At 49.8% G+C, this 27,757-nt stretch overlaps 1 protein-coding gene across 8 annotated transcripts in view; it reads left to right on the forward strand.

The window, feature by feature from the left end:
* Positions 1-27,757, forward strand: part of BHMG1 (basic helix-loop-helix and HMG-box containing 1) — a 307,327-nt gene that overhangs the window by 273,095 nt on the left and 6,475 nt on the right. For 7 of the 8 annotated variants that reach the window (XR_003851906.1, XR_003851907.1, XR_003851912.1 and 4 more), the window contains 2 exons: positions 8,195-8,284; positions 15,447-15,901. Coding sequence is in view for 1 of the 8 variants with exons in the window: in XM_029571046.1 (XP_029426906.1) it covers positions 8,195-8,284 (90 nt within the window). In the remaining 7 variants the exon portion in view is untranslated. The remainder of the gene's footprint in view (positions 1-8,194; positions 8,285-15,446; positions 15,902-27,757) is intronic. The other variant, XM_029571046.1, reaches the window with a different exon arrangement.

Consider the following 27,757-nt stretch of genomic DNA (forward strand, 5'->3'; position numbering starts at 1 on the left):
ATCTTCTGGTAGAGGTGAATAACTCACTGGTTTTGGATTCACCTTTCTGTACTAAGGAAAAGGAAATTATCAGGTAAGTAGTAATTTCTCCTTGTAGGCCCTCTTGAAAGGTGATTTTAATCCATGCGGTCATGTTGTTTCTGCCCAAGGTAGTAACTCAGTTCCACCTGAATCAACTGGTGCCCCTTCCAGTCTTCAGGGAGAATAGTGAGCTGTTTTTTTTTTTTTACATACACATGATTATTGCTAAGGTATCTGAAGGTGATCAATCCATTTCAGAAATGAAATCATCTGTTCATCCTTTTTTGGCAGTCAGAAGAAAGGCGAGGCCACACATAAAGTATCAGTAGCCTGTTGGACTAAAAAGATGATCAGTTCTTGTGTTTCTAGAGGAAAACCTCTCCATAGAGGACTCTTGAGTGCACTCGGTAGGAGCTATAGCATTATGGGCAGAACTTAGATTGGTGCCTTCTGTGGAAATCTGCAGGGCAGCCACTTGGTCTTCCTTGCACTCCTTCACTAAGCATTATCACCTAGATGTGCAGGCCAGAGAGGATGCCGCATTTGGAGCCAGCATTTTGAGAATAGGCATAACAGTATCATATCCAGTCTGAGGGGTTGCTTGGTACATCCCATGTGTCTAGATTGGTTTGGTGAATGAAAAGAGAGAAACAATTGTCTTACCTGCTAATTTTCTTTCCTTGAGTCCTGCCAGACTAGTTCAGAACCCATCCAGAGTGGTCTGTCTGTCTGCTTTCCAATCTGCTTCCTGCACTATTGTACTGATTCAGTTCATAGTTGAAATTGGTGTTCCCTGTATGTACCTGGAACAGTCCAGACTCCTGGGTTCTGTCCACTCACCAGCAGATGGAGGCAGAAAAAGTTCCAATTGACTTCGCCCCTTCCGTGAGGTGCACCAACAGTAGGTCAATATTTTTCTGCCTCCAGCAGATGGTGGAGGTGCAAAACATACAATCAGGATTTTAGTCAGTTAGTTTTGAAAAATACAGACAAAATAGATATTTTTGTTCATAAAATTTATCTTTTTCTTTTAAGTATTTCTTATTTTACTTTACTGTAAAAAAAAAAAAAAAAAAAAGGAAATTTTGTTTTCTGGAAGCAGGGCAAACGGAGACTAGCCTTCCAGGAAGTTGGCAGGTCCTGAGGGGACCATCCTCCCTTGTATTTGAGGCTTTTGGCTTTAGGGGTTGAGAACCCTTGGCTTCACTTTGCTGCAGCTTTTGGGGTGATACCGGGGAGCCCGGTTCACTCACCCCACGGAGCAGAGGACCCAGCTTCTTTCAGGTCGTATAAAAAAAAAAAAGTTATTTATAGCCTTTTTACTTTGCCGGTCGAACTCCCTGTTACCTCTTTAGCTGCTTTGGGCGGTCAGCAGGCTTTTTTCTTTCGCTTTCATTTTCTCCTCAGCCGGCTCATTTTTTTTCACAAATGCCACGCGGTCCGGCCAGCCGCACGTGTGGAGACGCACGGGCTAGAGTCTCTCACGACGGCCTATGCTCCTCCTGCCTCCCCGGGAGGGGGTGGGGAGGAATCTTCAGGGACAGCTGGGGGTGTTATTTCTTCCTTGCTCCATTGCTCTTTCAGACCAGGACGCCCGCGTCTTTCTGCTGCAGCCTCCTTCCCATTTCCTGCTTCATCTGAAGCTATTTCTGGTTCTGTTCAAGCTGCTCTGCTCGCAGTGGAGGGGGGAGGGGTTTCTCCTCCTGCTCTTTCTCTACAGCAATTAGCCTTGGAGGGAGGTGATTGTTTTGCTAATTCAGCTGCTGCTGATGCTGAGGAAAATCCTGAGGGGACTTCAGACTCCTCTTCTTCATTTTCTTTCGACTTTATTATGTTTTTTCATAAAGCTTATAAGGCCAGAAATCCTCAAAAAATAATTCTGAGGGGATTTCTTTTTCAGTACCATTGTCTCTTAGGACTCCGGTGTCTCGGCACTTACTTGACACTTCTTCTGATACCTCAGAGTCAGACCAGGGGGACCCAAGTGACATTCCTCCTCAGGACCCTGATCCTGCTGCTGGTCAAGATCCCTTGCTCTCTCAGGGTCCTCATGTGGTCGAAGGCGATGATCCTAAGGTGGTCCGCCTCTTTAGGAAGGATGAGCTTCTTCCTCTTATTCCTGCGATTCTTGAGGAGTTGGGAATTGATTCCCAGCCAGAGGATTCTCATATGGGTTCAATTGACCCTGTGTAAGGTTGGTCTTCATGGTCCCACTCTGTCTTATCCTTTTCATCTTTCAGTCACAGACTTATTATTTTGCGAATGGGACACCCCTGACTTGGGATTAAAGGCCATGGATAAACTATATCCTCTGCCTGAGGATGCTTTGGACCTTTTGCATTTTCCCAAGGTTGATGCAGCGATCTCTGCTGTTACCAAAAAGACTACTATCCCGGTTACCAGTACTACAGCTCTCAAAGATCTTCAGGATCGAAAGCTAGAGGTTCAACTTAAAAAGATTTTTTAAGTTTCGGATCTTGGAGTCCAAGTTGCTATGTGCAGTAGTTTTGCTTTAAGAGCAGGACTCTGCTGGGTTCAGCTCCTGCAGAATAATTCTTCTCTTTCTGTGTCCGAGGCTATTCAAGCTGGGCGTTTGGAAGCCACTGTTGTTTACAGTGCTGACGCTCTTTATGCTTTGTTACGTACCTCAGCCAGGTCAATGATTTCAGCTGTCTCTGCCCGCAGACTTCTCTGGTTAAGACACTGGTCTGCAGATGTCTCTTTAAAAGCTCAATTGGGATCTTTACCCTTTAAGGGTAAACTTCTCTTTGGGAAGGATCTTGAGGACTTGATTCATTCCTTAAGAGAAAATAAGGTACATCGTTTGCCTGAGGATAGACCCAGGACAAGGGGATCGTTATCTTCCAGATCCCGTTTACGAGGAAACTGCAGGTTTCGCTCCTCTCGCTTCTCAGGTTCTTCTTTTCAGCAACAGCCTGCTAGACAGCAATCTTGGCCTCAGTCCTTTCAAGGACATCGTTATGGTCCTTCCCAGTCCTCTGGTGGAGCGAAAACTTCTCAATGAGATGAGACCGGTCCATTCCTCGGTTCCGGTAGTGGGAAACAGATTGTGTCTCTATTTCGAGGAGTGGGCCAAAATAACATTGGATCAGTGGGTCCTTACTGTGATAAAACAAGGCTACGCCTTAGATTTTGTATGGCGCCCTCACGATTGTTTTCTCGTCTCTCCATGTTCTTACACTCAAAAGTGTCAGGCGGTGTGAGACACCTTACATCGTCTAAGAGAGCTCGGGGCCATTGTGCTGGTACCTCCATTGGAGCGACGAAAGGGCCGTTATTCCATCTACTTCGTCGTACCCAAAAAAGATGGCACATTTCGTCCCATTCTGGACCTAAAAAGAGTCAATCGATGTCTGAGAATCCCAAGGTTTTGCATGGAAATCTTAAGAGCGGTCCTGGCATCTGTTCACAAAGGTGAGTTCCTAGCTTCTTTGGACCTGACCAAGGCATATCTTCACATAGGAATTCGGTCTAACCATCAGAAGTTCCTGCGGTTCTCGATTCTGGGGGACCACTTTCAATTTTGCGCTCTTCCTTTTGGTCTCGCCACAGCACCCAGGACCTTTACCAAAATAATGATTGTAGTAGCCGCACAGCTCCGAAAAGAGGGATTCTTTGTTCATCCCTACCTAGACGATTGGCTCATTCGAGCGAAGTCGGAACATCTCTGTCTCTTGACTGTTGTAGAGTTCGCAATCTGTTAGCGAATCTGTTGGCAAGTTAGCATCTGGTATGCTGGAGTTGGCAATCTGTTAGGGAGTAGTGGGTGGATCCCTGGGCCAGTAGCAGATGACCATACCCCCGGGGGAAGATCCCGAGAGGGACCACCAGTCAGGCTCAGAGTTTGGAGACAGACACACACTAGATCTTTTATTAAACCATATAAGGAACCACCAGAGGTGGCAGTAGTGAGCTGAAGTGCCTGGCAAGGCTGTAGTCCCTCAGGTACTGGAACAACGATCCCTGGATGGGCTGAGCTGTTGAGAAACTGAAGATAGTGAGTAGGCAGGGAATGCAGAGTACAGGTAAGGAACCTTGATAGAACACTCACATAATGGTCTCATAGAAGCCCAGGAGTTTGAATGAATAGGCCCGCGAGGCGCGAGTACCTGGTTCCAGGGAAAGCTCTGAGAGAGCGGTGGTAACTCACTAATGTAGTTGGCAGTGATGACTTCCAGGCAGAAGAGAATATAGAGCAAGTCTGGGAACGAGGGCCCTCGAGGAGCGAGTACCGATTACAGACTGTAACCTGAAAAACAAAGGAGAGAGCGAGGCCCCCAAGGAGCGGGTACCCCTGGTAAGTCCGAGGAGGCAGAGGAGCTTAGGTAGAGTAACCCTTACCCTTGCTAACTCGATCTGTTAGCAAATTCTAAGACCTTATATATCCGTAGCGGATGACGTCATCTCAGGGGGACGCCCCTGAGAATTGCGCCAACGCCGGTATTTCAGTCGGGGCCGCACTGGGCGCGCGCCCCTAGGCCTCCAGGAAACATGGCGGGTTGCAGCGTCTAGCCGGTCCGGGGATGCCGGAGGACTTTGGCAGAAGGACGCCGCGGCAGCCAAACTTCCCGCCGTCGAAGAGGGAGTCGCCAAAGAGGTAAGGAGGGCGGAGAGAGGGCGTCGGGAAGCGACGGACACAACAACTGTGTCTCGAGTTCTTCAGCTTCTGCAGTCATTGGGCTGGGTTGTCAACACGGCAAAGAGCCACTTAGTACCATCCCAATCCTTGGAGTTTCTGGGAGCCCTGTTCGACACCCGGCAGGGGAAAGTTTTTCTCACGGAACAACAGATCATCAAACTACAGTGTCAGATTTGGGTCTTTCCAAATCTCCTTCCAAAGTCTGGCATTGTCTACAGGTTCTAGGCTCCATGGCCTCCACTTTGAACTTAGTTCCGTGGGCATTTGCTCATTTGAGACCACTTCAGTCAGCATTGCTCTCCCGCTGGAATCCAGTGTCGGAACAGTTTCATCTTCCCCTTCCTCTTACAGACTCTGCTCATTCCAGTCTCGATTGGTGGCTCCTATCGCAGAATTTGCATCGTGGAGTGGACCTAGAGGCTCCAGTTTGGAAAGTAGTCACGACGGATGCCAGTCTGTCTGGCTGGGAGGCAGTTTGTCTCGACAGGTCTGTTCAGGGGTAATGGTCGCCAAAGGAATCTCGTTGCTCGATCAATCGTTTGGAGACCAGAGCAGTGAGACTAGCCTTACAGGCCTTTCTACCGCTTCTTCAGGGGAAGTCAGTCAGAATCCTTTCCGACAATGCGACGATAGTGGCTTATATTAACCGCCAAGGGGGAGCCAAGAGCCAATCGGTCGCGTTCGAGGCTCAGCTGTTGATAGCATGAGTGGAAAACATCTCCTTCGCATTGCAGCGTCTCACATCGCCTGGCTCGACAACATTCAAGCAGACTTTCTCAGTCACCATCGTCTAGATCCTGGGGAGTGGAAACTTTCCGAGCAGGCGTTTCATCTCATATGCGAAAAGTGGTCCACGCCAAGCATGGACCTGATGGCAACGTTCTGGAACTCCAAGGCTCCACGCTTTTTCAGTCAACGTCGAGAGCCAGGGGCAGAAGGAGTCGATGCCTTGGTTCTTCCCTGGCCAATGAACATTCTGCTTTGTGTTTCTCCTTGGCCTCTCATCGGCAAAATTCTTCGACGCATAGAATCTCATCCCTCGGAAGTGATTCTGGTAGCTCCGGAATGGCCGAGATGTCCTTGGTTTGCAGACCTTGTCAACCTCATAGTGGATGGTCCGCTTCGCTTTCAGAAACCTTCTGAATTTTCTCTGCCAAGGCCCTGTTTGTTTGGAAGAGGTAGATCGCTTCTCTCTAGCGGCATGGCTTTTGAAAGGCTGTGCTTGAAAGATAAGGGTTATTCTGATGTGGTGGTCGCTACTCTTCTCAGTCAAGAAAAACCTCTACTCTCTGGCTTATGTCAGGGTTTGGGGAGTTTTCGAATCCTGGTGTAAGGAGAATCAGGTGGTTCCTACTCGGGCTTTGATTCCTGACATTTTGTCTTTTTTGCAGGCTGGCCTGGCTAAGGGCTTATCTTGCAGCTCTCTCAGGGTACAGGTGGCAGCTCTAGTTTGCTTCCATGGGAAGATAAAAGGAGTTACCCTGGCATCCCATCCTGATGTGGCTTGTTTTCTTCGGGGGGCAAAATACTTGCGTCGTCCTTTCAAAAATCCTTGCCCTTCATGGAGTTTAAATTTGGTTCTTAAAGCTCTTTGTGCTGCGCACTTTGAGCCTCTAAAGAGGGCTACTCTTAAAGACCTTACCTTAAAGGTGATTTTTTTGGTGGCTATTCTTTTCTTCGGCCCGTAGGATTTCTGAGCTTCAGGCTTTATCTTGTAGAGAAACCATTTTTAAGAATTATAGATTCTGGAGTTTCTTTGAGGACTGTTCCATCCTTTCTTCCAAAGGTGGTTTCTTCTTTTCACTTGAATCAGTCGATTGATCTGCCATCTTTTCCTGATTCACAGCCTTCGGATCCTCAGTCTAGAGATTTGAGAGAGCTGGATGTGCGCGCTCTCTATTGCATTATCTCGAGATCACTAATAGTTTCCGCATGTCGGACCATCTTTTGTGCTCTGGAGCGGGCCCAAGAGAGGGCACAAAGCATCTAAGACTACTATAGCCCAATGGCTAAAGAATCTATGGTTCGGCATACTTACTTCATGGTCGGTCGCTTCTGTCTGGTCTTCATGCTCACTCTACTCAGTCTCAAGCAACTTCCTGGGCGAGTGTCAGCAAGTATCTCCGCATGAGATTGTAGGGGCGGCGACTTGGAAGTCTTTACGTACTTTTGCTAGACATTATCACCTGGATGTTCAGGCTCCAGGATCTGGGGGTTTCGGTGATGCGGTGATCCAAGCGGGACTCTCAGGGTCCCCACCCTAGGTAAAGGGAGCTCTGGTACATCCCAGGAGTCTGGACTGATCCGGGTACATACAGGGAAAGGAAAATTGGTTCTTACCTGCTAATTTTCGTTCCTGTAGTACCACGGATCAGTCCAGAGTCCCGCCCAATTCAGTTTGGAGATAAAGGAGAGTCCGCTCGTTCTTGTTATTTACTTTACGTGGTACTACAGGAGCGAAAATTTAGCAGGTAAGAACCAATTTTCCTTTAATGTTATAATTCGTTGTTTAGAGGGTTTGGTTGACTGATTGACCTTCAGGTTAGGGGAACCTGCGGTTGGTATCTCCCTTGAAAGCATTTTATGTTGAGGGAAACCAGGCAAATTCATCTGTTTGGCTTTATTATAAAGATACTGAAGAGCTGAGGGCTGCACGGGGCCCTGTATGGAGTGACGTCAGCAAAGGTAGTTGATCTCTGTCTCTATCTGCTGGTAGAGGGACATAAACCCATGCATCTAGAGTGGTCTGGCAGGACTCAAGGGGAAAAAATTAGTAGGTAAGACTACATTTTGTACTTATTATTTATGAAAATGAATGCCGATTCCAGAGAACTCTTTTTGGCAGTTTGTGAATCTCAAAGTGTAATAAACTGATATTAAAATCAATATTATTATAAACTGATATGGAATATTACCAAACATTCAAGATGTGTATCAGTAAAATGGAAAAGCAAATAAATGTGTAGTAGAAGAGAAAAGACATGCATAAGTGGAAATGAAACACTGAAAGAAAAATCCAGAGATATACACACACCCACAGCAAAATAAGACACATAGAAAAACACATGCAAACTGAATAAAGTGAGAAACGGAAAGAATGAAACACTAAAAGAAACTCAGGTGACAAAAGAGACATGCGTACACATAAAGTTTTAAAATTGAGAACCAAGCAGAGTGAGACAGGAAAAGTGAAACTGAGAGAATGAGATATACAGAAAAGACATACACAAATAGATGAAGAAAGATGGAAGCCCCCCTATACTGATCTAATTTATGTGTACTTGGGGTTTCCCTCTTCCCTTTGTTGGGCACATGTAAATTTTATTTATTTATTTATTTATTTATTTAAAAGTATTTATATACCGTTTTTACAAATGAAAATTTTATGAAAACTGTTATCAAAATGTTGCACACATGCTGCTTGTTTCCATGGGAAGCTCATCTCAATAGATGACTGCAGCTTCCTTCAGAGATCTGGGGAAATCCCCTAAGCATCCTGCTTTGTTTCTGCAGTGCCCGCCCTGGAACAGCTTCCACCACAGCCACCAAAGAGTTGGCATATTTATGGCGTGTGATGTCCAAGCAGGAGCGGAGACCATACTGGTGAGTCTCGTGCTTGCATTGACAGGGAATCTCTCTTCTTAAGCTGTAGTTCAGTAAGGTACAATTTTATAAATTGAGAAACTAGTTAATTCTATTTTAAATTCTTCTCCATTAGACAACTTGAGTTCTTGAATTTTAGTTCCATAGTGTCCTGCCAGATCAGTCCAGACAAGTGGGTTATGCTTCCCTACCAGCAGATGAAGGCAGAAAGCAGCAGGTTTGCTAATGTAACCCTATATAGAGTCCCATGCTTATCTCGGCCAGCTAGTATTCTCCGTCTCCAGCAGATGGTAGGATACCATGCTCATGCTGTTCTGGGGTGAAGCTTGGGTCTGATGAAGAGTTCTTAGAGAAGGTCCCTGGCTCCTGGGGCAATGGGCCTTTGGTCTGATTCTTCCCTGGTCAAGCATAGGCAGAGCAGGGGGCTTCCAGGGAACCATTGATAGGCTTCTGGACTGAGAATACCCTCTTATTGCTCCTTCCCTCCCACTCCAGACTCTCTTACTCTTTACCCTCCCCTCTCTGTCCCCCTTGCTGTACTGTAGGCATTACCTATGAATAAAGAATACTTTTTGAAAAAGCAAGAATAATGAAAATAATGACGAACAGTCAAAGGGGGAAAGAGAGACAGCCTGAATCAAGAGGAGTTTTGGGGCCACACTGGGTTGTATTGGGTCCATAATCTGTACTAGTCCTATGGCGGGGTGAGGAACCTGAGGGGGAGGCATCATGTCTGGGTCTGCAGACAACTTGGAGTACAGCAGTCCTGTGGGATCTGTGATGTGCACAACTCTGGAGTAGGAGGAAATGGCTATTTCCACTCTGGTCTGGAGGGGGATCTGCGCTTCAGTTTCCCACAGCACTGAAACTGGTTTCTCCCGATGACACACCTTAGAGCCAGTCAGGTTTTTAGAATATCCACAATGAATATGCATGAGATAAAATGTTCATGCTATGGAGGTAGTGCATGCAAATTTATCTCATACATATTCATTGTGGTATCCTGAAAACCTGACTGGTTTGGAAACTTCTGCCTTAAAGAATGGCAGCCATTTTAGAGCTGCATGGCTTAGCAGAACCTTGGAGATAGAACCTCCAGTATTAATTGCTGCCTTCTCCAGTGAGAGGCAACTGCTGTGGTCTATTCCTGCTCTGAGGCTTTTGGAGGGATGTCTGGTTTTCTTTCTAAGAACTCCCTTGAAGGCTTCTGCCTCTCCACTTTCACTGTATTATCACACAAGGCCCTTCCTTAAAATAGGGTACCAGTCTGGGTATCCTTAATTCCCTGGTCACCTCCCCAAAGGTGAGCTAACCAGCTAGGAAGTGCTCCCGATGGAATTAGGTTGGGATCTGGAGTAATGGCTAAAAGAGAGCCTGTTTTCATCAGGAGGATGAATACTTGGTTCCCTGTACGTACCCGGATCAGTCCAGACACCTGGGTTGTGACTCCGCACCAGCAGATGGAGACAGAGCAAAACTTGACGGGCTCCCTACATATAGTAAGGTGCCACCCACAGCCCCTCAGTCTTTCTCTGTCTCCAGCAGATGGGGCAGGTCCACCCACAGTCTCGGTGATCCTTGATAGTTTTGTGGCTTGGTGTAGTCAGTCAGGGATTAATTAATTAAATTCTAATTTGCTTAGGGCAGAGTTTAAAAAAAAAAAAAAAATTCCTAAGAGGAGAAACTTTTCCAAGACGACTAAAGAAGAGGATATAGAAGTCTCCCGTCGGGGGAGCCTCCCAGGAGGGTTGGAAGGCCCCGAGAGGACCATCCCCTCCAGGTCGAGGCCGCTGCTGAGGGTCGAGGACCCGGCCTGTGCTGGCAGCAGCGTCGGGGGTGACACCGGGGAGCCCGGTTCACTCACCCCCGCTGGAGCTGAAGACTGCAGGACCTCGGCTAGCGGCTAAGTAGAAAAAAAAAAAAAAAAAAGCATAGCGGTTTTGTACTTGGCCTTGCGGCGCCGGCTCTCTCTCCCTCTTCGCCGTCGTTTCGCCGTTCGGTTCGATCGCTTCGCGGAGGGGGGGCGCTGGTTGGGGAGCCCGTTCGTCGCTGCGGATGCCGAGAGGGTCAGCCCTGCCGCGCGCCGTCTCTCCCGGGACGGGGTCTGTTCCAGCTGCGTCTCTGGTGGCGAGGGCTCGTCGGAGGTCACCCGGGGGGGGTCGATCGCGGGGTGCCCGTTCGCCGTCGCGTGCCGGGGGCTCGGAGGCCGTGTCTTTTGATCCGTTCCCGCTTAGCACGGGAACGGAAGCCATTTTGTCCAGCGTGAGGGACGCCACGAGGAGGGCACTCCAAGATGGCGCCCAGCCTCCCTCGCTGTCGCCACAGCCCAGGATTTCGGGGGGAGAGCCCCCGGGACCCCGTGGGTCGGGGAGCCCTAGTGCTGTGGAGGGTTCCTCCGGATCGGAGGGCTCGTTTCAGAGGATTTTTCGTTGTTGCTGCAGAAAAACTCGCAAGGTACAAAGAAGGCTCGGCTAAAGGCTGGAAAGGCTTCAGGGGGGAAGAAGCTCTCTCCCAGCCCGGAAGAGAGCCGCTCGGACCCGGGACGCCCGGGGTGTGCCACGAGACAAGAGACAGCCGCGTGGCGACACACAGGAATCGGAGACGGCCGTCCACCGCCTCCTCGGACGAGGAAGCATTTTTCCCGGGAAGCCCCTGAAGGCCAGGAGGGCCACGAGGACGAGGGGCAGGCCCAGCCGGGAGCCGGCAAGGGGCCGCAGGCGGCTGAGGGTGATGACCCCAAGGTCCGTCCGCCTTTTCGTAGGGAAAACTTTCTCCCCTTATCCCGACTATCCTGGACGAGATCGGCGTGGATCCTCCACCAGTGGAGTCCCGGCAAGGGGTCCAAGATGGATCCGGTGCTGCTTGGCCTGGCGGGCCCTGCGCTTGCTTTGCTTCCCTTTTCACTTCTCGGTCTCAGATATCTTGTTCCGGGAAGGGATACCCCGGAACTGGGGCTGAAGGTGAGTAAGGCTATGGACAAGCTGTATCCCCTTCCAGAGGACGCTCTGGAACTGCTGCGCCTTCCACGGGTGGATGCGGCGGTGTCAGCAGTGACTAAGAGGTCCACCATCCCTGTTACGGGTGCTACGGCCCTCCGGGATATCCAAGATAGGAAGCTGGAGGTGCAGTTGAAGAAGATCTTCGAAGTGTCCGCACTGGGAGTGCGGGCAGCCATGTGTAGTACCTTTGCACTGCGAGCGGGGCTCCGGTGGGCCCAAGTCCTGCAAGCGAACGCCGACCTCTCCTCGGGGGAGGCTACTCAGGCGGATAACTTGGAGGCGGTGATTGCATACAGCGCTGATGCGATGCACGATTTGCTCAGAACATCGGCCAGAGCTATGGTGTCGGCGGTCTCGGCGCGTCGTCTCCTCTGGCTTCACAACTGGGCTGCGGATGGGGCGTCCAAGGCCCATCTGGGTTCCTTACCCTTTAAGGGGAAGCTCCTGTTTGGTAAGCAGCTGGACGATCTGAATGCAGTTCCTGAGCGAGAATAAGGCTTTTAAGTTACCGGAAGATAGGCCCAGGCCTCGGTCGTCCTTCTCTGCAAGAAACAGGTTCCGGTCTAACCGCCGGCAGCGGCCACAGAGGGCGACGGGGTCGGGCCAGTCCTACCGGTCCGGCTCGGCTAGATCAGTCCTCCTGGTCGCAGTCCTTTCGAGGGAAGAAATTCAACAGGACCGGTGGACCCTCGTCCGGCTCGGGGTCCAAGTCGGCCCAATGAAACGAGACGGGTCCATTCCTCGTTGCCTCCAACCCTCGTACCCTACGTGGGCGCGAAGGCTCTCATTGTTTACGAGGCATGGACCAGAATAACTTCCGATCAGTGGGTCCTCGCGGTGATAAGAGGCGGTTACGCGTTAGATTTTGTTCGGCCTTCCGGTGGACAAGTTCCTCGTCTCGCCCTGCAAAGCCCTCGTCAAGCGCGCCGCTGTCCGGACCCACCCTTCGGCGCCTGGAAGATCCTGGGCGCCATTACTCCTGTTCCGCGGGGGCAGCGGGGCCAGGGAAGGTACTCCATTTACTTCGTGGTCCCAAAGAAGGATGGAGCGTTTCGGCCCATTCTCGACCTAAAAGGGGTCAACCGGTGCCTGCGGGTACCGCGGTTCAAGATGGAGACGATCCGCTCGGTAATTGCCGCGGTTCGTCCGGGCGAGTTCCTTGCTTCTCTGGACCTTACGGAGGCGTATCTTCACATCGGGATTCAGCCGGCTTATCACCGGTACCTGAGGTTCTGCATCCTCGGCGGACATTATCAGTTCAGGGCTCTTCCCTTCGGGCTCGCCACGGCTCCACGCACTTTCACCAAGGTTATGGTGGTGGTGGCTGCTCAGCTCCGGAGGGAAGGGCTATTGGTGCACCCTTACTTGGACGATTGCTCATCCGAGCCAAATCGGAGGCGAGTGTCGGCAGGCGAATTGCCAGGGTTCTACAGCTCTTGCGATCTCTCGGTTGGGTAGTCAACTTGGCCAAGAGTCATCTGCAACCTACGCAGCGGTTGGAGTATCTGGGAGCCCTGTTCGACACCGAGAGGGCCAGGGTGTCGCTGACTCAGGAGAGAGTGGTCAAGCTCCAGCGACAGGTACGACACATTTTGTCCATGCGGTGCCCGCTGGTTTGCGACTACCTGAAGGTCTTGGGGTCCATGGCGTCGACCCTAGCTCTGGTCCCTTGGGCATTCGCTCACCTGCGACCGTTACAATCAGCGTTACTTTCCCGCTGGAAGCCGGTTTCGGAGGAGTTTCTTCGTCCGTTGCCTCTCACCTCCTATGCCAGGGCCAGCCTGCACTGGTGGCTCTCACGAGATCATCTGATGTGCGGGGTGTCTCTGGTCATGCCCACCTGGACGGTAATGACGACGGATGCCAGTCTGTTCGGATGGGGGGCGGTCTGCGGAGGCCGCTCGGTCCAAGGTCAGTGGTCGAGCCAGCAATCCCGGTGGTCCATCAACCGCTTAGAGACGAGAGCGGTGTCGTTAGCCTTGCAAGCCTTTTTGCCGTGGATACGGGATCAGGCGGTTCGAGTGCTCTCGGACAACGCGAACACAGTGGCTTATATCAATCGTCAGGGAGGAACGAGGAGCCAGCAAGTGGCGGAGGAGGCACGGTTGCTCATGGTCTGGGCGGAGCAACACCTCAGCGGCTTGGCGGCGTCTCACATCGCCGGTGTGGACAACGTACAGGCGGATTTCCTCAGCCGTCATCGGCTGGATCCAGCGAATGGGAGTTACCAGACACAGCGTATCGCCTCATCTGTGCCAGGTGGGGAACTCCACACCTGGACCTGATGGCCACCGCTCGCAACTCAAAGACCCCACGGTTCTTCAGCCGTCGGAGGGAAAGGGGCGCAGAAGGAGTCGATGTTCTGGTGCTTCCCTGGCCCACGGACGTGTTGATATATGTGTTCCCTCCGTGGCCTCTGATAGGCAAAGTTCTTCGCCGGATCGAGTTACATCCGTCGGCCGTGATCTGGTGGCGCCGGAGTGGCCAAGGCGCCCGTGGTTCGCGGACCTCATTCAGCTGGCGGCGGAGCCTCCGCTTCGGTTTCACGGGGCGCGCTCTTCTTCGACAAGGACCCGTCTGTTTGGAGGATGCGGATCACTTTTGTCTCGCGGCCTGGCTTTTGAAAGGGCGCGTTTGAGGACTAAGGGGTACTTCCGAGGCAGTGATCGCTACCTTGTTGAGGGCTCGAAAACATCCACGTCCTTAACCTATATGAGGGTGTGGACGGTTTTTGAGGACTGGTGTGTTACTCATGAGGTGGATCCTGTATGTCCACCGGTGCCGGGGTCCTCGCCTTTTTCAAGAGGGTCTCGAAGGGGCTGGCCTGGAGTACCCTGAAGGTCCAGATAGCTGCGCTTGGTTGCTGCGCGGGAAGGTGCGCGGAGTGTCCTTGGCGTGCCCGGATGTGGTGCGTTTTCTTCGCGGGGCTAAATTTACGCCCTCCGGTACGGAATCCTTGTCCGGCTGGAATTTAATTGCGTGCTCTCGGCTCTCGGGAAGGCGCCTTTTGAACCACTCAAACGGGCGACGCTGAAAGATCTTACTTTGAAGACCGTGTTTCTGGTAGCCATTTCGTCGGCTCGGCGGGTCCTCGGAGTTGCAGGCTTTGTCTTGTCGGGAACCGTTCTTCTTGCGTTTTTCGCAGACCGGAGTTTCTTCTCTGCGAACTGTTCCGTCCTTTTTGCCCAAGGTAGTGTCCTCTTTTCATTTAAATCAGTCTGTGGACCTTCCAGGTTTTGAGGTCGGGGATCAGATGGACAAAGGGATGAAAGAGTTACGGAAGCTCGACGTGCGCAGGATTCTGCTTCGTTACCTGGAGGTTACTAATCCCTTCCGGGTTCTGACCATCTGTTTGTTCTCTGTTCCGGGCCTCACCGGGGGGCCTGCGGCGTCGCGAACCACTATCGCGCGTTGGCTCAAAGAGGCTATTGGTTCGGCTTATCTTCTGCAGGGTAAGTTAGCACCTCGGGAACTTCGCGCTCATTCCACTCGGGCGCAAGCCACGTCCTGGGCCGAGGTTTCTCAGGTGTCCACACAGGAGATCTGTAGAGCTGCGACGTGGAAGTCGTTGCATACTTTCACTAGGCATTACAGACTGGATGTCCAGGCATCTGAGTCTCCGGGGTTTGGGGCGAGTGTTCTCCGAGCGGGACTCTCTGCTTCCCACCCTCGGTAATTGCTCTGGTACATCCCAGGTGTCTGGACTGATCCGGGGTACGTACAGGGAAAGGAAAATTAGTTCTTACCTGATAATTTTCGTTCCTGTAGTATCACGGATCAGTCCAGGCTCCCGCCCGTCTGTTTTCGGTACGATGAAGAGTGAGAGAGTCCGCTCGTTTGGTTATTTGGGCTGCGTTGTGGCCACTGTTGGCATGCGGGCCCGCTTGCCTCTGGTCTGATGTTTTCTGTTTTCAGCCGGGGGTGTTCTGAATTGGTTTAAATTTTCTTACTAGTTAGTCGGGCACTGGTTTTGCTTTGACAGTACGTTCGACTGAGGGGCTGTGGGTGCACCTTACTATATGTAGGGAGCCCGTCAAGTTTTGCTCTGTCTCCATCTGCTGGTGCGGAGTCCACAAACCCAGGTGTCTGGACTGATCCGTGGTACTACAGGAACGAAAATTATCAGGTAAGAACTAATTTTCCTTTATTCCCTCTTTTAATAGGAAGAATTGCCCTCTTATTGTTGGTGCCCTGGGATCCTTCGGTATATCATATGGTCAAGGGGAAGAGGAAAGCAGAACTGAAGGAATTCCAATGTTAGCAATCCTAAAAGGTCACTCTGTCTCTTCATGCAAGGCATCAGCCTCCAATTGGCCAGACCTTGTTCAAGGCCTGCTAAAGCACTTTTTGGAGGTCTGCAAGAACAATCCCTTAAGACACAAGTCAGAAGATTGGAAACCTGAGAGCTCTGTACATGGATGCGCTGATAGGTGTGTCCAATAGGAAGACTTTTATTCCTGTGAAAGAAGGTATGGCACAGAAAATTGCGCAAGATTGACTGAGTTTTTTATAGAGCATCTTTGCTGGATTCAGTGACTTCAAGAGGCTGTTACAGACTTGTAGGAGGCTGCACATCTTGAAATGAGTGGACACTTCTTATGGCATGCTCTGGGCATTGGTGAGTATCAATGACACAAAGATGGTTCCCTGTACATACCAGGATCAGTCCAGACTGCTGGGTTATGCCTCCCTTCTAGCAGATGGAGTCAGAGAAAAGCTGAAAAGCACCCATCATATAACCTGGTGTGCCACCTGCGATCCCTCTGTATTTCTCTGACTCCAGCAGATTGAGAGGCATAACCTGCGGTCCTGGTTCTATCTAAATTTCCTGGGATTCGTTCCCGACAGGTTTGATTTCTCACCAACAAACAACCTTTGACTAAATCAATTAAAAAAAAAAAAGACAGAGTGTTGGTTAATTTAGTTCCTACAAAAAAAAAAAAAAAAAAAGATCTTTAGCAGTGAAGAGAGCAGCTAACTACAGGCAGGCGAGGCAGGGCATTGCCCTACAGCCATTTTCCCGGAGACTTATTCACTAGCCCGGTGAGCTGAAGGGGAAAACTTACCGGTGGGCCGGTCACTCTCCCCCTCCTCGGACAGTTCAGAGATGCCAAAATTCCTCTGCTTTACTTAGCCTGGCTGTCCACTGAAGCTGAGTTAAAAAAAAAAAAAAGACAAAATAGTTTATTTTTATACGCATACGATTCCTTCCTCAGCCATAGCCTGCCCAGATTCTCCCGGGCCTCCGGAGGGGGTGGAGACTTCACCCGGCTGCTTCGCATGCTCCCCGATGCCACGTGGGACAGTGTGTGCTGCTTGTGGGGAGCCGGGGACCCGGCTCTCCCGCGAAGGCCTCTGCTCCCGATGTATTCCCGGGGGCGAGGGGCCTTCGCAGCGCTCAATTTTGGCATGGGGGACGGCCATACAACGTCCACGCGGTTCGCGCGGTGGTCAGTCAGCTGGGAGGCAGAGGCCTGGCTCGCTCCCGATCAGTGTGGGAGCGGCGGCCATCTTGCCTCCAGCAGACAGAGACGCTGATTTTTCTTAGGAGGGAGAGGATCTCCCTCCTCTATCCCCGCCGGCCCTCAGCCCACAACAACCGCATGGTTTACCTGCTGACTCGACGACTCCTCCAACCCTGCCCCCGGGGGGGGGGGGGTGGCCTTAAAGCGGCAGCACCCGTTTTCTTCACAATTCGTATTGCTTTTACATAAGGTATACATGGAAGCTGAGACTGATTGGGAATCCCAGTTTCCTACCCAGGCTAAACTTTTTAGGGTTTCCACAGACCAGGGGAGGTCTGAACCTCGCTCTGCTCAACCTGCTCCGGGGGATGGGCTGTCTGGCCCTCTTGCTACGGCAGATCCCTCCACCCAGGATGTGGGTGATGAGGTAGAAAATGCCACTCTAGTGGAGGGGGATGATCCGCAGGTGCTCCGTTTGTTTCACAGAGAGGAACTGGATCCTTTAATCTCCCATGTACTACCTTGAAGGTAGTTTTTTTTCTAATGGCCATCTCTTCGACTAGTACGATGTCGGAATTCCTGGCGCTTTGCTGTTCAAAACCCTTTTTTGCGGATTTCAGATTCGGGGGTTTCAGTAGTTCTTCTTTTCTACCAAAGGTGTCTTTTTCTTCATTTCAGGTTGACCAACCGTGGAACTACCGGCCTTCATGAAATTTATTTATTTATTTATGACCTTTTCTTAACTGACATTCGTGAACACATCATGCCGGTGTACAATAAACAGAAAGGAGGAAAATTACAATCAACAGGGGAGGGGGAGGTGGGGCAGGCAAGAAATTGCAGAGGGAAGAGATGGGGTTTGGAGAAAGTACAGAGATGGAATGCAGTAAAGATTGAAAATATAGGAACTGCATACAACTATATACAATGGAATTATATACATCTACATACAAATTAGCTCACTCGGATGCTTTGTCTAGGGACTTGCGGAGGCTGGACGGTCGCAGAGCACTGCTGCGTTGTCTGGCGATTGTAAATGCCTTTCATGTGTTGGACCATCGGGTTGGACTATGGAGTGGTCTCAAACTGTTTGTCCGGTGCCCGACGTCCTCTCTCCGCCCTCCTTTCCTCTTTGGCGCCTCCCTCTTCGCCCGTGGGAAGATTGGCTGCCACGGCGTCCTTCTGCCAAGGTCCTCCGGCATCCCCGGATCAGCTCCACGCTGCAATCCGCCATGTTCCTGAGTGGCCTAGGGACGAGCGCACGGTGCGGCCCAGACTGATGTACCGGCAATGGCGCGAACCTCGGGAGCGTCCCCTGAAGATGAGGGTCACCCGTGACGGCTATTAAGGTCTCAGTATTTGCTAACAATGGAGTTAGCAAGATAAGGATTCGTTCTATCTGAGCTACTCTGCCTCCTCGGACTTACCAGGGGTACCCGCTCCTCGGGGGCCTCGCTCTCTTCTTGTTTTTCAGGTTACAGTCTGGATCCGGTACTCGCTCCTCGAGGCCTATGTTACCCCGGACTTGTTGCTGAATTCCCTTCTGCCTGGAAGGTCTTTACTGCCAAACTACTTCAGTGAGTTCCCAGCGCTCTCTCAGAGCTTTCCCTGAACATAGGTACTCGCTCCTCGAGGGCTTATACCTTCCAGCTCCTGGGCTTCTGTGAGACAGTATGTGAGTGTTACCATCTGGATCGGTACATGAACTTTGCATACTCTGCCTACTCACTATATTTCAGTTTCCTCTCCAGCCTCAGTCTCCAGGATCGTTGTTCCAGTATCTGAGGGACTGCAGCCCAGCCGGGCATTCCAGCTCACTATTGCCACCTCTGGTGGTTCAGCATACTGTTTAATAAAATAAACTTGTGTGTGTCTGCCTCCATACTCTAAGCCTGACTGGTGGTTCCTCTCAGGATCTTCCCTCGAGGGCATGGTCATCATGCCACTGGTTCAAGGATCCACTCACAAATACTTACAATGCTTCAAAATGGTCAGCGGAGGCCATTTCCGCGTTAGAGAAATTGAAGGGCTGCCTTTCTCCACAGAACCCGGCTTACGGCATCCAGACCCAAGCAAACCCTTATATCGTCAAAGTTGATACTTCAGATGTAGGGGTAGGGGCTGTGTTGAGCCAAACAGGAGACTCAAAAGCCTTACGTCCCTGTTCCTTCTTCTCCCGAAGATTTTCCCCAGCCAAGAAGAACTATGGGATTGGCAATAAAGAGCTCTTGGCAATAAAGCTTGCATTCAAAGAGTGGTGGCCTTGACTCGAAGGCGCTCAACATCAAATAACCGTATTCACGGATCATCAAAATCTCGAGTATCTCCGCCACACACAACGTCTGAATTACAGACAAGCCAAATGGTCCTTATTCTTCAACCAGTTCAATTTCGTGCTCAAATTCCATCCTGGAGATCGAAACACCAGAGCAGACGCTCTGTCACGTTCCTTTCACTCGGAGGATATACCCGATGAGCCACAGCACATAATTGACCCAAAGAAAATCCTCTTGACATCCACTCAGTCTGTGCCCATTGGAAAGACCATCGTTCCAAAGCACCTCAGGAAGAAAGTGCTCTTTTGGGCGCACGTTTCCAAGCTGGCTGGCTATCCTGGTCAATATTGTACCCTGCTCAAGATACAGGAGCTGTATTGGTGGCCTACTATCAAACAGGATACCTATTCCTACGTGGCCTCCTGCACCAATTGTGCTAAGAACAAACCTGCTTCTGGAAAACCGTGGGGTCAGATGCAACCTTTGCCAGTTCTGGATCGGCCCTGGTCGTACATTGCGACTGACTTTGTAGTCGATTTACCTACTTCCAGAGGAATGAACACCATCTGGGTAACTGTGGATTGCTTTAGCAAGATGGCACACTTCATGGCGCTCTCTGGCATACCCTCAGACCTGGAGCTTGCAAAGCTTTTCATTACGTGCATATTCTGCCTTCACGGTCTACCGTCGCACATCGTATCTGACCGAGGGTCCCAATTCATGGCACGTTTCTGGAAGGCTTTGTGTAAGTTATTTGACATCACTCTGGACTACACTTCAGCCTAGTTGAATGGCCAGATGGAACGGATGAATCGTACTATGAAGCAGTTTATACGAGCCTATGTCACGTCCCGACAGAACAACTAGGCCGAAATGCTTCCATGGGCTGAATTCGCCATCAACTCTCATCCAGCAACATCTACTGGAAAGTCACCATTTGAAGTGGTTTTTGGACGTCCTCTAACACCGCCACTTCCACTGAAGCTCTCAGTGACGTCCCCAGCAGCACAATCTACTGCTGATGATATCCATAAATTGTGGGCTCAGACTAAGGACATAATAATCAAAGCGAGTGATCATGCCAAGAAGTACTACGACGCGCACCATGCGCAAGCTCCAGTCTTCAAGCCAGGGAAATAAGGTCTGGTTGTCTACCAGCACCTCAGGCTCAAAATAACCTTCCTCTCGGTTTGCTCCTCGCTACGTGGGACCATTCCCAGTCCTTCAACGTATTGGTCAACTTACCTACTGTCTGAAGCTACCACCTGGGCTCCACATCCATAATGCCTTCCACATTTCTCTCTTGAAACCACTTATACTTAGTGAATTTTCTTCCAAGACTCAAGATCCACCTGTTATCCATGCAGAAGATGACTTAGAATACAAGGTCGAAGAAGTCCTGGATGTTCGCAAGAGAGGCAAGAATTTTGAATACCTTCTAAAGTGGGACAGTTTCGGCCCCGAAGAAAACTCTTGGGAGCCTCAGACCAATATCCTGGACAAAGAGATGCTTCATCAGTTCCACCTCGCGCATCCTTCAAAACCTAAGTCTGGTACCTGAAGAGGAAGTCACCCTTTGAAGGGGGGTACTGTTGGGTCCGTCTGTGCCTGACGCCCTCTCCGTCCTCCTTACCTCTTTGGCGCCTGCCTCTTCGCCCGCAGGAAGATTGGCTGCCGTGGCGTCCTTCTGCCGAGGTCCTCCAGCGTCCCCGGATCAGCTCCACGCTGCAATCCACCATGTTACTGAGTGGCCTAGGGGCAGGGGCGCGGCGCAGCCCCAACTGATGTACCGGCAATGGCGTGAACCTCGGGAGCGTCCCCCGAAGATGTCACCCGCAACAGATATTTAAGGTCTCAATATTTGCTAACACATGGAGTTAGCAAGGATAAGTATTCGTTCTATCTGAGCTACTCTACCTCCTCGGACTTACCAGGGGTACCCGCTCCTCGGGGGGGCCTCGCTCTCTTCTTGTTCAGGTTACAGTCTGGATCCGGTACTCACTCCTCGAGGGCCTATGTTCCCGGACTTGTTGCTGAATTCCCTTCTGCCTGGAAGTCTTTACTGCCAAACTACTTCAGTGAGTTACCATCGCTCTCTCAGAGCTTTCTCTGAAACAGGTACTCGCTCCTCGAGGGCCTATACCTTCCAGCTCCTGGGCTTCTGTGAGACAGTATGTGAGTGTTACCATCTGGACTGGGACATGAACTTTGCATACCCTGCCTACTCACTATATTTCAGTTCCTCTACAGCTCAGCCACCAGGGATTGCTGTTCCAGTATTTGAGGGACTGCAGCCCAGCCGGGCATTCCAGCTCACTACTGCCACCTCTGGTGGTTCAGTATACTGTTTAATAAAAGAACTAGTGTGTGTCTGTCTCTATACTCTAAGCCTGACCAGTGGTTCCTCTCGGGATCTTCCCTCAAGGGCATGGTCATCTGCCACTGGTCCAAGGATCCACCCACAAATACTTTCAGACTGCTGTCTGCCATGCAGTCTGTCCACACCGAAGATAACAGATTGCTAACTCCCGCAGTCACAACCTAACACAAACGAGGACAGTAGGCTTCAAAGCCTACCATCACTCACTGGCTGAAGGTCGCTTTTGCTCGGCCTATGTGCTTTGCAGTAGATTTCTTCCAGTGGGGCTACGGCAGCATTCTGGGCAGAGTGTCAGATGGTTTTCTCCACAGGAGCTTTGTTGGGCGGCTATTTGGAAATCCTGGCATAATTTTGTGAGACATTACAGATTTGCAACTAATGCTTGGGCATCCGGAGACTTTGGTGAATGTGTGCTGCGAGCGGGCCTCTCCGGATCCCGTCCCAAGTAAGGAAGCTCTGGTACATCCCAGGAGTCTGGACTAATCCGTGGTACGTACAGGGAAAGGAAAATTAGTTTCTTACCTGATAATTTTGTTCCTGTAGTACCACGGATCAGTCCAGAGTCCCGCCCACATGGAGGTGAGGGAGACTCCGCTCAATTTGTTTTCTTCTGTGCGCTTTCAGATCTGCAGAGATTTCCGTTAATAGTCCTCAAGTGAAGCTTCAGGTTGAGTTCCTGCCGAATTACATGCTCCGTTTGTTTTTCTCTTCCGTGTTGAGGAGTTGTAGTGCGTAGTTAGGCTGGTTTGTTGGGATCCATTCTGCTTTGACATTGATTAATACTGCCGGACTGTAGGTGGCACCATCCTATATAAGGCGGAGTTTGTTTTGTAAACTTTTCTGTATCTACTAGAGGGGGCGCAAAACCCAGGAGTCTGGACTGATCCGTGGTACTACAGGAACGAAAATGATCAGGTAAGAAACTAATTTTCCTTTAACCAAGTAGACTTAGGGAGTAGCCACTACTTAATATTAGCATTAGTAGCAAGAGATTTATTTACTGTTTGGGTATTTGCCAGGTTCTTGTACCCTGGATTGGTCTCTGTTGGAAACAGGATGCTGGGCTTGATGAACCCTTGGTCTGATCCAGTATAGCAATTTCTTATGTTCTTATGAGGTTTGATGGGTGATGAGAAGGTGACAGGCATTATAATTTTATGGTTCATAATGTCTTAGGAAACCTAGTTTTTAACGGAGTCCTTTTTTTGTTAGTTCCAAAATGTCTGTGCATTCAAATGGACTAACACGACAACCAAACTACTTTATCCAAAGTGATAATGGTGGCAGCTTTGCACCAAGATGGTGTTCTAGTTCCTCCTTATCTGGATGATTGGCTTATCAGGGTAAAGACATGGGAGAAGTGTTGAGCTTCCACCGCCAGAGTGATATAGCTCTTGCACGCGCTAGTTGGGTTGTGAACTTCATTAAGAGCAAACTGGAACCCACCCAATTTTTGGAATATCTGGAAGTTCACTTTGACACAAAAAGTAGTCAAGTATGTATGATTGTGAAAGAATTCTCAAGATTCAAGGTCCAATCTTTTGTTGGACCAAAGCCTCATATTATGGAACTTATCTGCAAGTCTTGAGCTTGATGGTGGCTGCCCTGGACTTGGTGACCTGAGCAAGGGCACATATGCAGTCCTTGCAGGAATCTCTTCTGAATCAGTGGTCACCTCAGTCCCAGGTATACTCCATGAGTGCAGACAAAAGGGGCAGTTTGGTCTCATGGCTGAATTTGAAGAACCTGGCAGTCAAAGTGAATCTGAAAACCCCATCTTAGGTGACCTTAACAACTGGTGCCAGTCTTTTCCTTCAGGGAGCTCAAAGTGCAGGGGACATGGAGTCCTCTGAATGCTATTTTATCCATCAGTTGGCTGGAAAAATGAGCCATACAAAGACCTTACAGGAGTTTATTCAGCTAATGCAAGGAAAAGTCATGTGAATCCTTTCAGGCATTGTAGTAGTAGAGTTGCATGTGACTCACCAGGATGGAACCAGAGATCTCAGGTGGCCAAAGCAGATCAAAAAGCACTTACAGGTGTTGTCAGCAGCCCTCCGAGCAGGGGTAGAGAATGTCCAAGTGGATTTCTTGTCACATACTCTAGATCCAGGAGAGTAGGAAATTTCAAAGAGGGCCTTAGCCCTAATTCTGACCAGGCTGGGAAGGCCTATTATGGGCTTAATGGCAACAAGGAGGAATGCCAGAGTGACCAAGTTCTTCAGCCACAGAAGTGAGGAAGGTTCTGAGAGTCTGAATCCTTTACTTTAATTCAGCTATGGCCTCATTGCAGACCGCTGTATCTTTCCTCCATAGCCTCTTGTAGGACAAGCCTTGCAGAAAGTAGCCAGAGCTCAAAATTTAGTGATTCTGTTGATACTGGATTAGATCAGATGCCCTTGGTTTGCAGATTTCATGAGTGTCAAAGAAGGAAAGCCCCTCAGGTTTCCACAGATCAGGTGTGTTCTGGTACAATGCCCAGAAGTATGTGAGGATCTAGCTTGGTTTTGTTTTACAGCCTGGCCATGGTGAGGACATATCTAGTGAGGAAATTTTATTTCGATAAGGTGGTTGCTGAGTTTTTACAGGCCTGTAAGAGATCCACCTCACTAGCTTATGTGAGGCTGAAGAGGATTTTTTGAGTCTTGGTGTTCAGCTAGGCTTAATTTGTTGTGAAAGGCATCAGTGGCTATGGTTTTAACCTTCTTGCAAGAAGGTCTGGAAAAAGTGCTCGCACTTAATTCTCTCATGGTACAGGTGGCAGCTATTACTTGCTATTCCATTAATTTGCAAGGTTCATCGGTGGTGGTGCATCCAGATATTTTGTTTTTCCTGAAAGAGGTAAAATATATTAGGTCATCCATTAAGAAGTTGGTTCCCTTATGAAATCTAAATTTGGTTCTAAGAGCTTGGATAGTGCTCCCTTTGACCCCCTCAAAAGAGTGTCTCTGAAAGATCTACCCTTGAAGGCAGTGTTTCTGGTAGCCATATGCTCAGTGATGCAAATTTCAGAGCTTCAAGCTCTTTTCTGTATGGAGCTCTTTCTCAGATGATTCAATGAAGCAGTTGTAATCCGCACATTTCCATTTTGCCTAAGGTGGTTTTGCAATTTCAATTCAAGCAGATGGTTTTCCTTCTTTCCTTTAGGAAGGATTCCTTGGTGGAGGGTAGGGAAGATCTTCACCAGTTGGATGTTAGCAGAGTGCTTTGGTAATATTTGAAGGTAACTAATTTGACCATATGTTCATACATTTTAATGGACGAATGAAAGGAGAAATTGCTTCTAAAGCTTATTGTACATAATGGATCAAGAAGGCCATCAGTTCTGTATACATTTCAAAATGTTTGACATATCCTAGAAGCCTTAGGTTCATTTGATCAGGACCTAGAGCTTCTTTGTGTGCGGAGCTGTGGCTAGTTTCTCTTTTAGAGATATGTAGAGCAGCAACTTCTGAATCCTTGCATTCATTCACAAAGCATTATCATCTGAACATTTGAGCCAGAGAAGATACTGCCTTTGGCTCAGGCATTTTGAGAGAAGGCCTAGCAATATCCCAGGTACTTGTGGCCTGGATTGGCCACTGTTGGAAACAGGAAGCTGGGCTTGATGGACCCTTGGTCTGACCCCAGTATGGCAATTTCTTATGTTCAGTCTGAGTTGGCTTTGGAACATCCCACTGGTCTGGCAGGATGCTAAGGAAGATTACATTTAATCTTACCTGCTAATCTCCTTTCCTTGAGTCCTCTTAGACTGCTGGTTGCTTGAACTGCTCTCGTTCTTTGTTCTTTTGTTGATGGGTTTCCCACCAGCCTTACTGAAGATATAAGTGTATAGAGTGTTATACTTTACAGTTAGGAGTCCTGATAGGCTTCTTGTTAGTTGGTCTGCCAAGGTTGGGTGAGTCACTGCTGTTTCTCTCCTTGAAAAGGCCACTGGTGAATGGAGAATACATAGGAGTAATATTATAAGCATGTTACAGAAAATAGCAGGCTGAGGTAAGCACCCTACAAAGGATGACATAGGCAAACCTGTTGCTCTCTGCTTCAGTCTGCTGTAAAGAAACATAACCCACTTGTCCGGACTGGTCTGGCAGGACTCAAGGAAAGGAAATTAGCAAGCAGGACAAAATTTCACCTTTTATATAAAATGTCCTCACCAATTAATAAGGAGATGGAAGACTAGACCAGATATTGTGACTGTGGTGAATTTTATTCAACTCAGGCACTGCACAGTGGACCTGCTACTTAGTAACTACCCTACACTGCGGATAAGCATCTGAGAGGTTTTTGTGCTCAAGTTTGTATAGCTATGGAATTCTTATTTCTCCTCAAGAAGAATGGCATAGAAATACAAAGCCTAGCCACTGAGCCACCCTGACCTTGAGGTAGCTCTATATCTTTTTGTCTATCCTCAAACCATCCAATTCTCAAGATAAGCTCTGTATCTCCATGCTGATGTATACTATTTATTTATTTATTTATTTATTTATAGATTTTTCTATACCGGGGTACGTAAATAATACTAAACTTAATCTCCCAAGCCCTTCGGTCCAATAAGGGACAGGTTCAGTATCCCAGTGTCAGTTCCCCCAAGTCATCCAATCCTAGCAATGAAAGTCTACAGAGCACTCTGCCAACCTAGCATACCATCCAATTATTCCCTGTACGTACCTGGATCAGTCCAGATAGTGGGTTGAGCCTCCTTTCCAGCAGGTGGAGACAGACTGAAAGGATATCCTATATGAGGATAAAACTGAAAGGATATCCTATATGAGGACAGAGCCTATCCTGTAACCCTTCAGTATTCGTCTGTCTCCAGCAGGTGTAGCAGCTCCCCTTCGGTTCTCTGCTGTTAGGCTAATTAGCCTTTCCTCCTTCTTTTCTCTTAGGATCAAGCAAGTACTTCTTGTGTCTTCTGTAAATTTTAGTTTCCTAGATCTTAGGTTAATTTTCCAGCTTTTAGCTTCTTTTTTCGTTTTTTTGTGTGGGAGACTGTTCCGTCTCGGGGGCTTTGTCCCTTTTGCGCTGCATAGCCTGAGTCCGTACAGCTTCCAGGTGTGGGGACTGAGTCTCTCGGAGTCTCGTCTCCCCCCCATCTGGCTGCCGAGAGGGTTTAGAACCCGCTGCTGCGCTCAGTAAAAAAAAAAAAAAAAAATTAAGCCAAATTTAAAACTTTAAATAAGTTGCAGATACTCACATACCTCTAACTTATTTGCAGCAGTAGACCAGTTTTTTTTATTTTTCTGGTCTCAGCAGGCCTTGAACCGGCAGCCAGACAGGCAGGAGTCAGCATGTCCCCCCTGCTCATTCCGGCCCTTCAGGCTGTCAATCAAAGCTTTTTTTTTCTGCTTTTTTTTCTTCAGCCGCGGCTCTGCTATGCCCCGGCAGGCAGCCTGCCTTTCTTGTGGGCTGCCTTCGCCACGTTTTTCACGGCAGGGCCTCTGCTCTGCTTGCCTGCCGGGTGGGGAAGGTCCTTCCTCGGCAGGACAAGCAAATTCAGCCCGGGGATCGTCTCCCTCAAGCATGGCCAGGCCATTCCCGAGCCGGCAGAGCCCGGGAACGGCGGCCATCTTGGGTTTTTCAGCGGCCCTGATTTCGGAGCTGCCTGAGGCTGGAGGGCTGAATTTTTTTGATATACCCCCCGATTTGAGCCCCGCAGGTCCCCAGGAAGGGGGTGCCTCGCCCCCCCCCCCCTCTGGGAAATCCAGGGTCCCTTTTTCGGCTGAATTTGTCCTCCTCATGCACAAATCTTATTTAGCCAGCTTGCAGGAGGAGGACGAAAGCCACCCCCCCCCTCCAAAAATCCCCCGTTCTGCGCCGTTGATTCCTAGCCCGGCTGCGGAGCCCTAGGGGCCGGCTCGGGGGCGGGTGGGCACCGGGGCGCCCCCCCCCCCCTCCCTCCTCCCCTTTGGATCCAAGGCTCCCGGACCCCACCACCCCCCCAGATTCGCTGGATGGCCCCCCTCTGGAGGGGGGTGACCCCAGAGCCCTCCGTATGTTCCGTAAGGAGGAACTAGAGCCCTTTATCCCGTTCGTCCTGCAGGAACTGGGCTTGGAGGATCCCACGGTGGATACCCTGTTAGGTTCTCTGCCCAAGGATATGAATCCGGTCCTGGGGGGACTCAGGGCTCCGGCTACCGCCTTTCCCTTCCACCCCATGCTTAAGCTCCTGATCCTACGGGAATGGGAGGCCCCTAAGGGAGCCCTCCAGGTGGGGCGGGCTATGGATAAACTCTATCCCCTCCCGGAGTAATGCCTAGAATTACTTAGGTTTCCCACGGTGGATTCTTATGTTTCCGCGGTCACCAAGCACACCACGATCCCGGTGGAGGGATCGACAGCTCTCAAAGACG

This window comes from Rhinatrema bivittatum, chromosome 11 (assembly GCF_901001135.1).
Source record: "Rhinatrema bivittatum chromosome 11, aRhiBiv1.1, whole genome shotgun sequence".
Lineage (NCBI taxonomy): Eukaryota > Metazoa > Chordata > Amphibia > Gymnophiona > Rhinatrematidae > Rhinatrema > Rhinatrema bivittatum.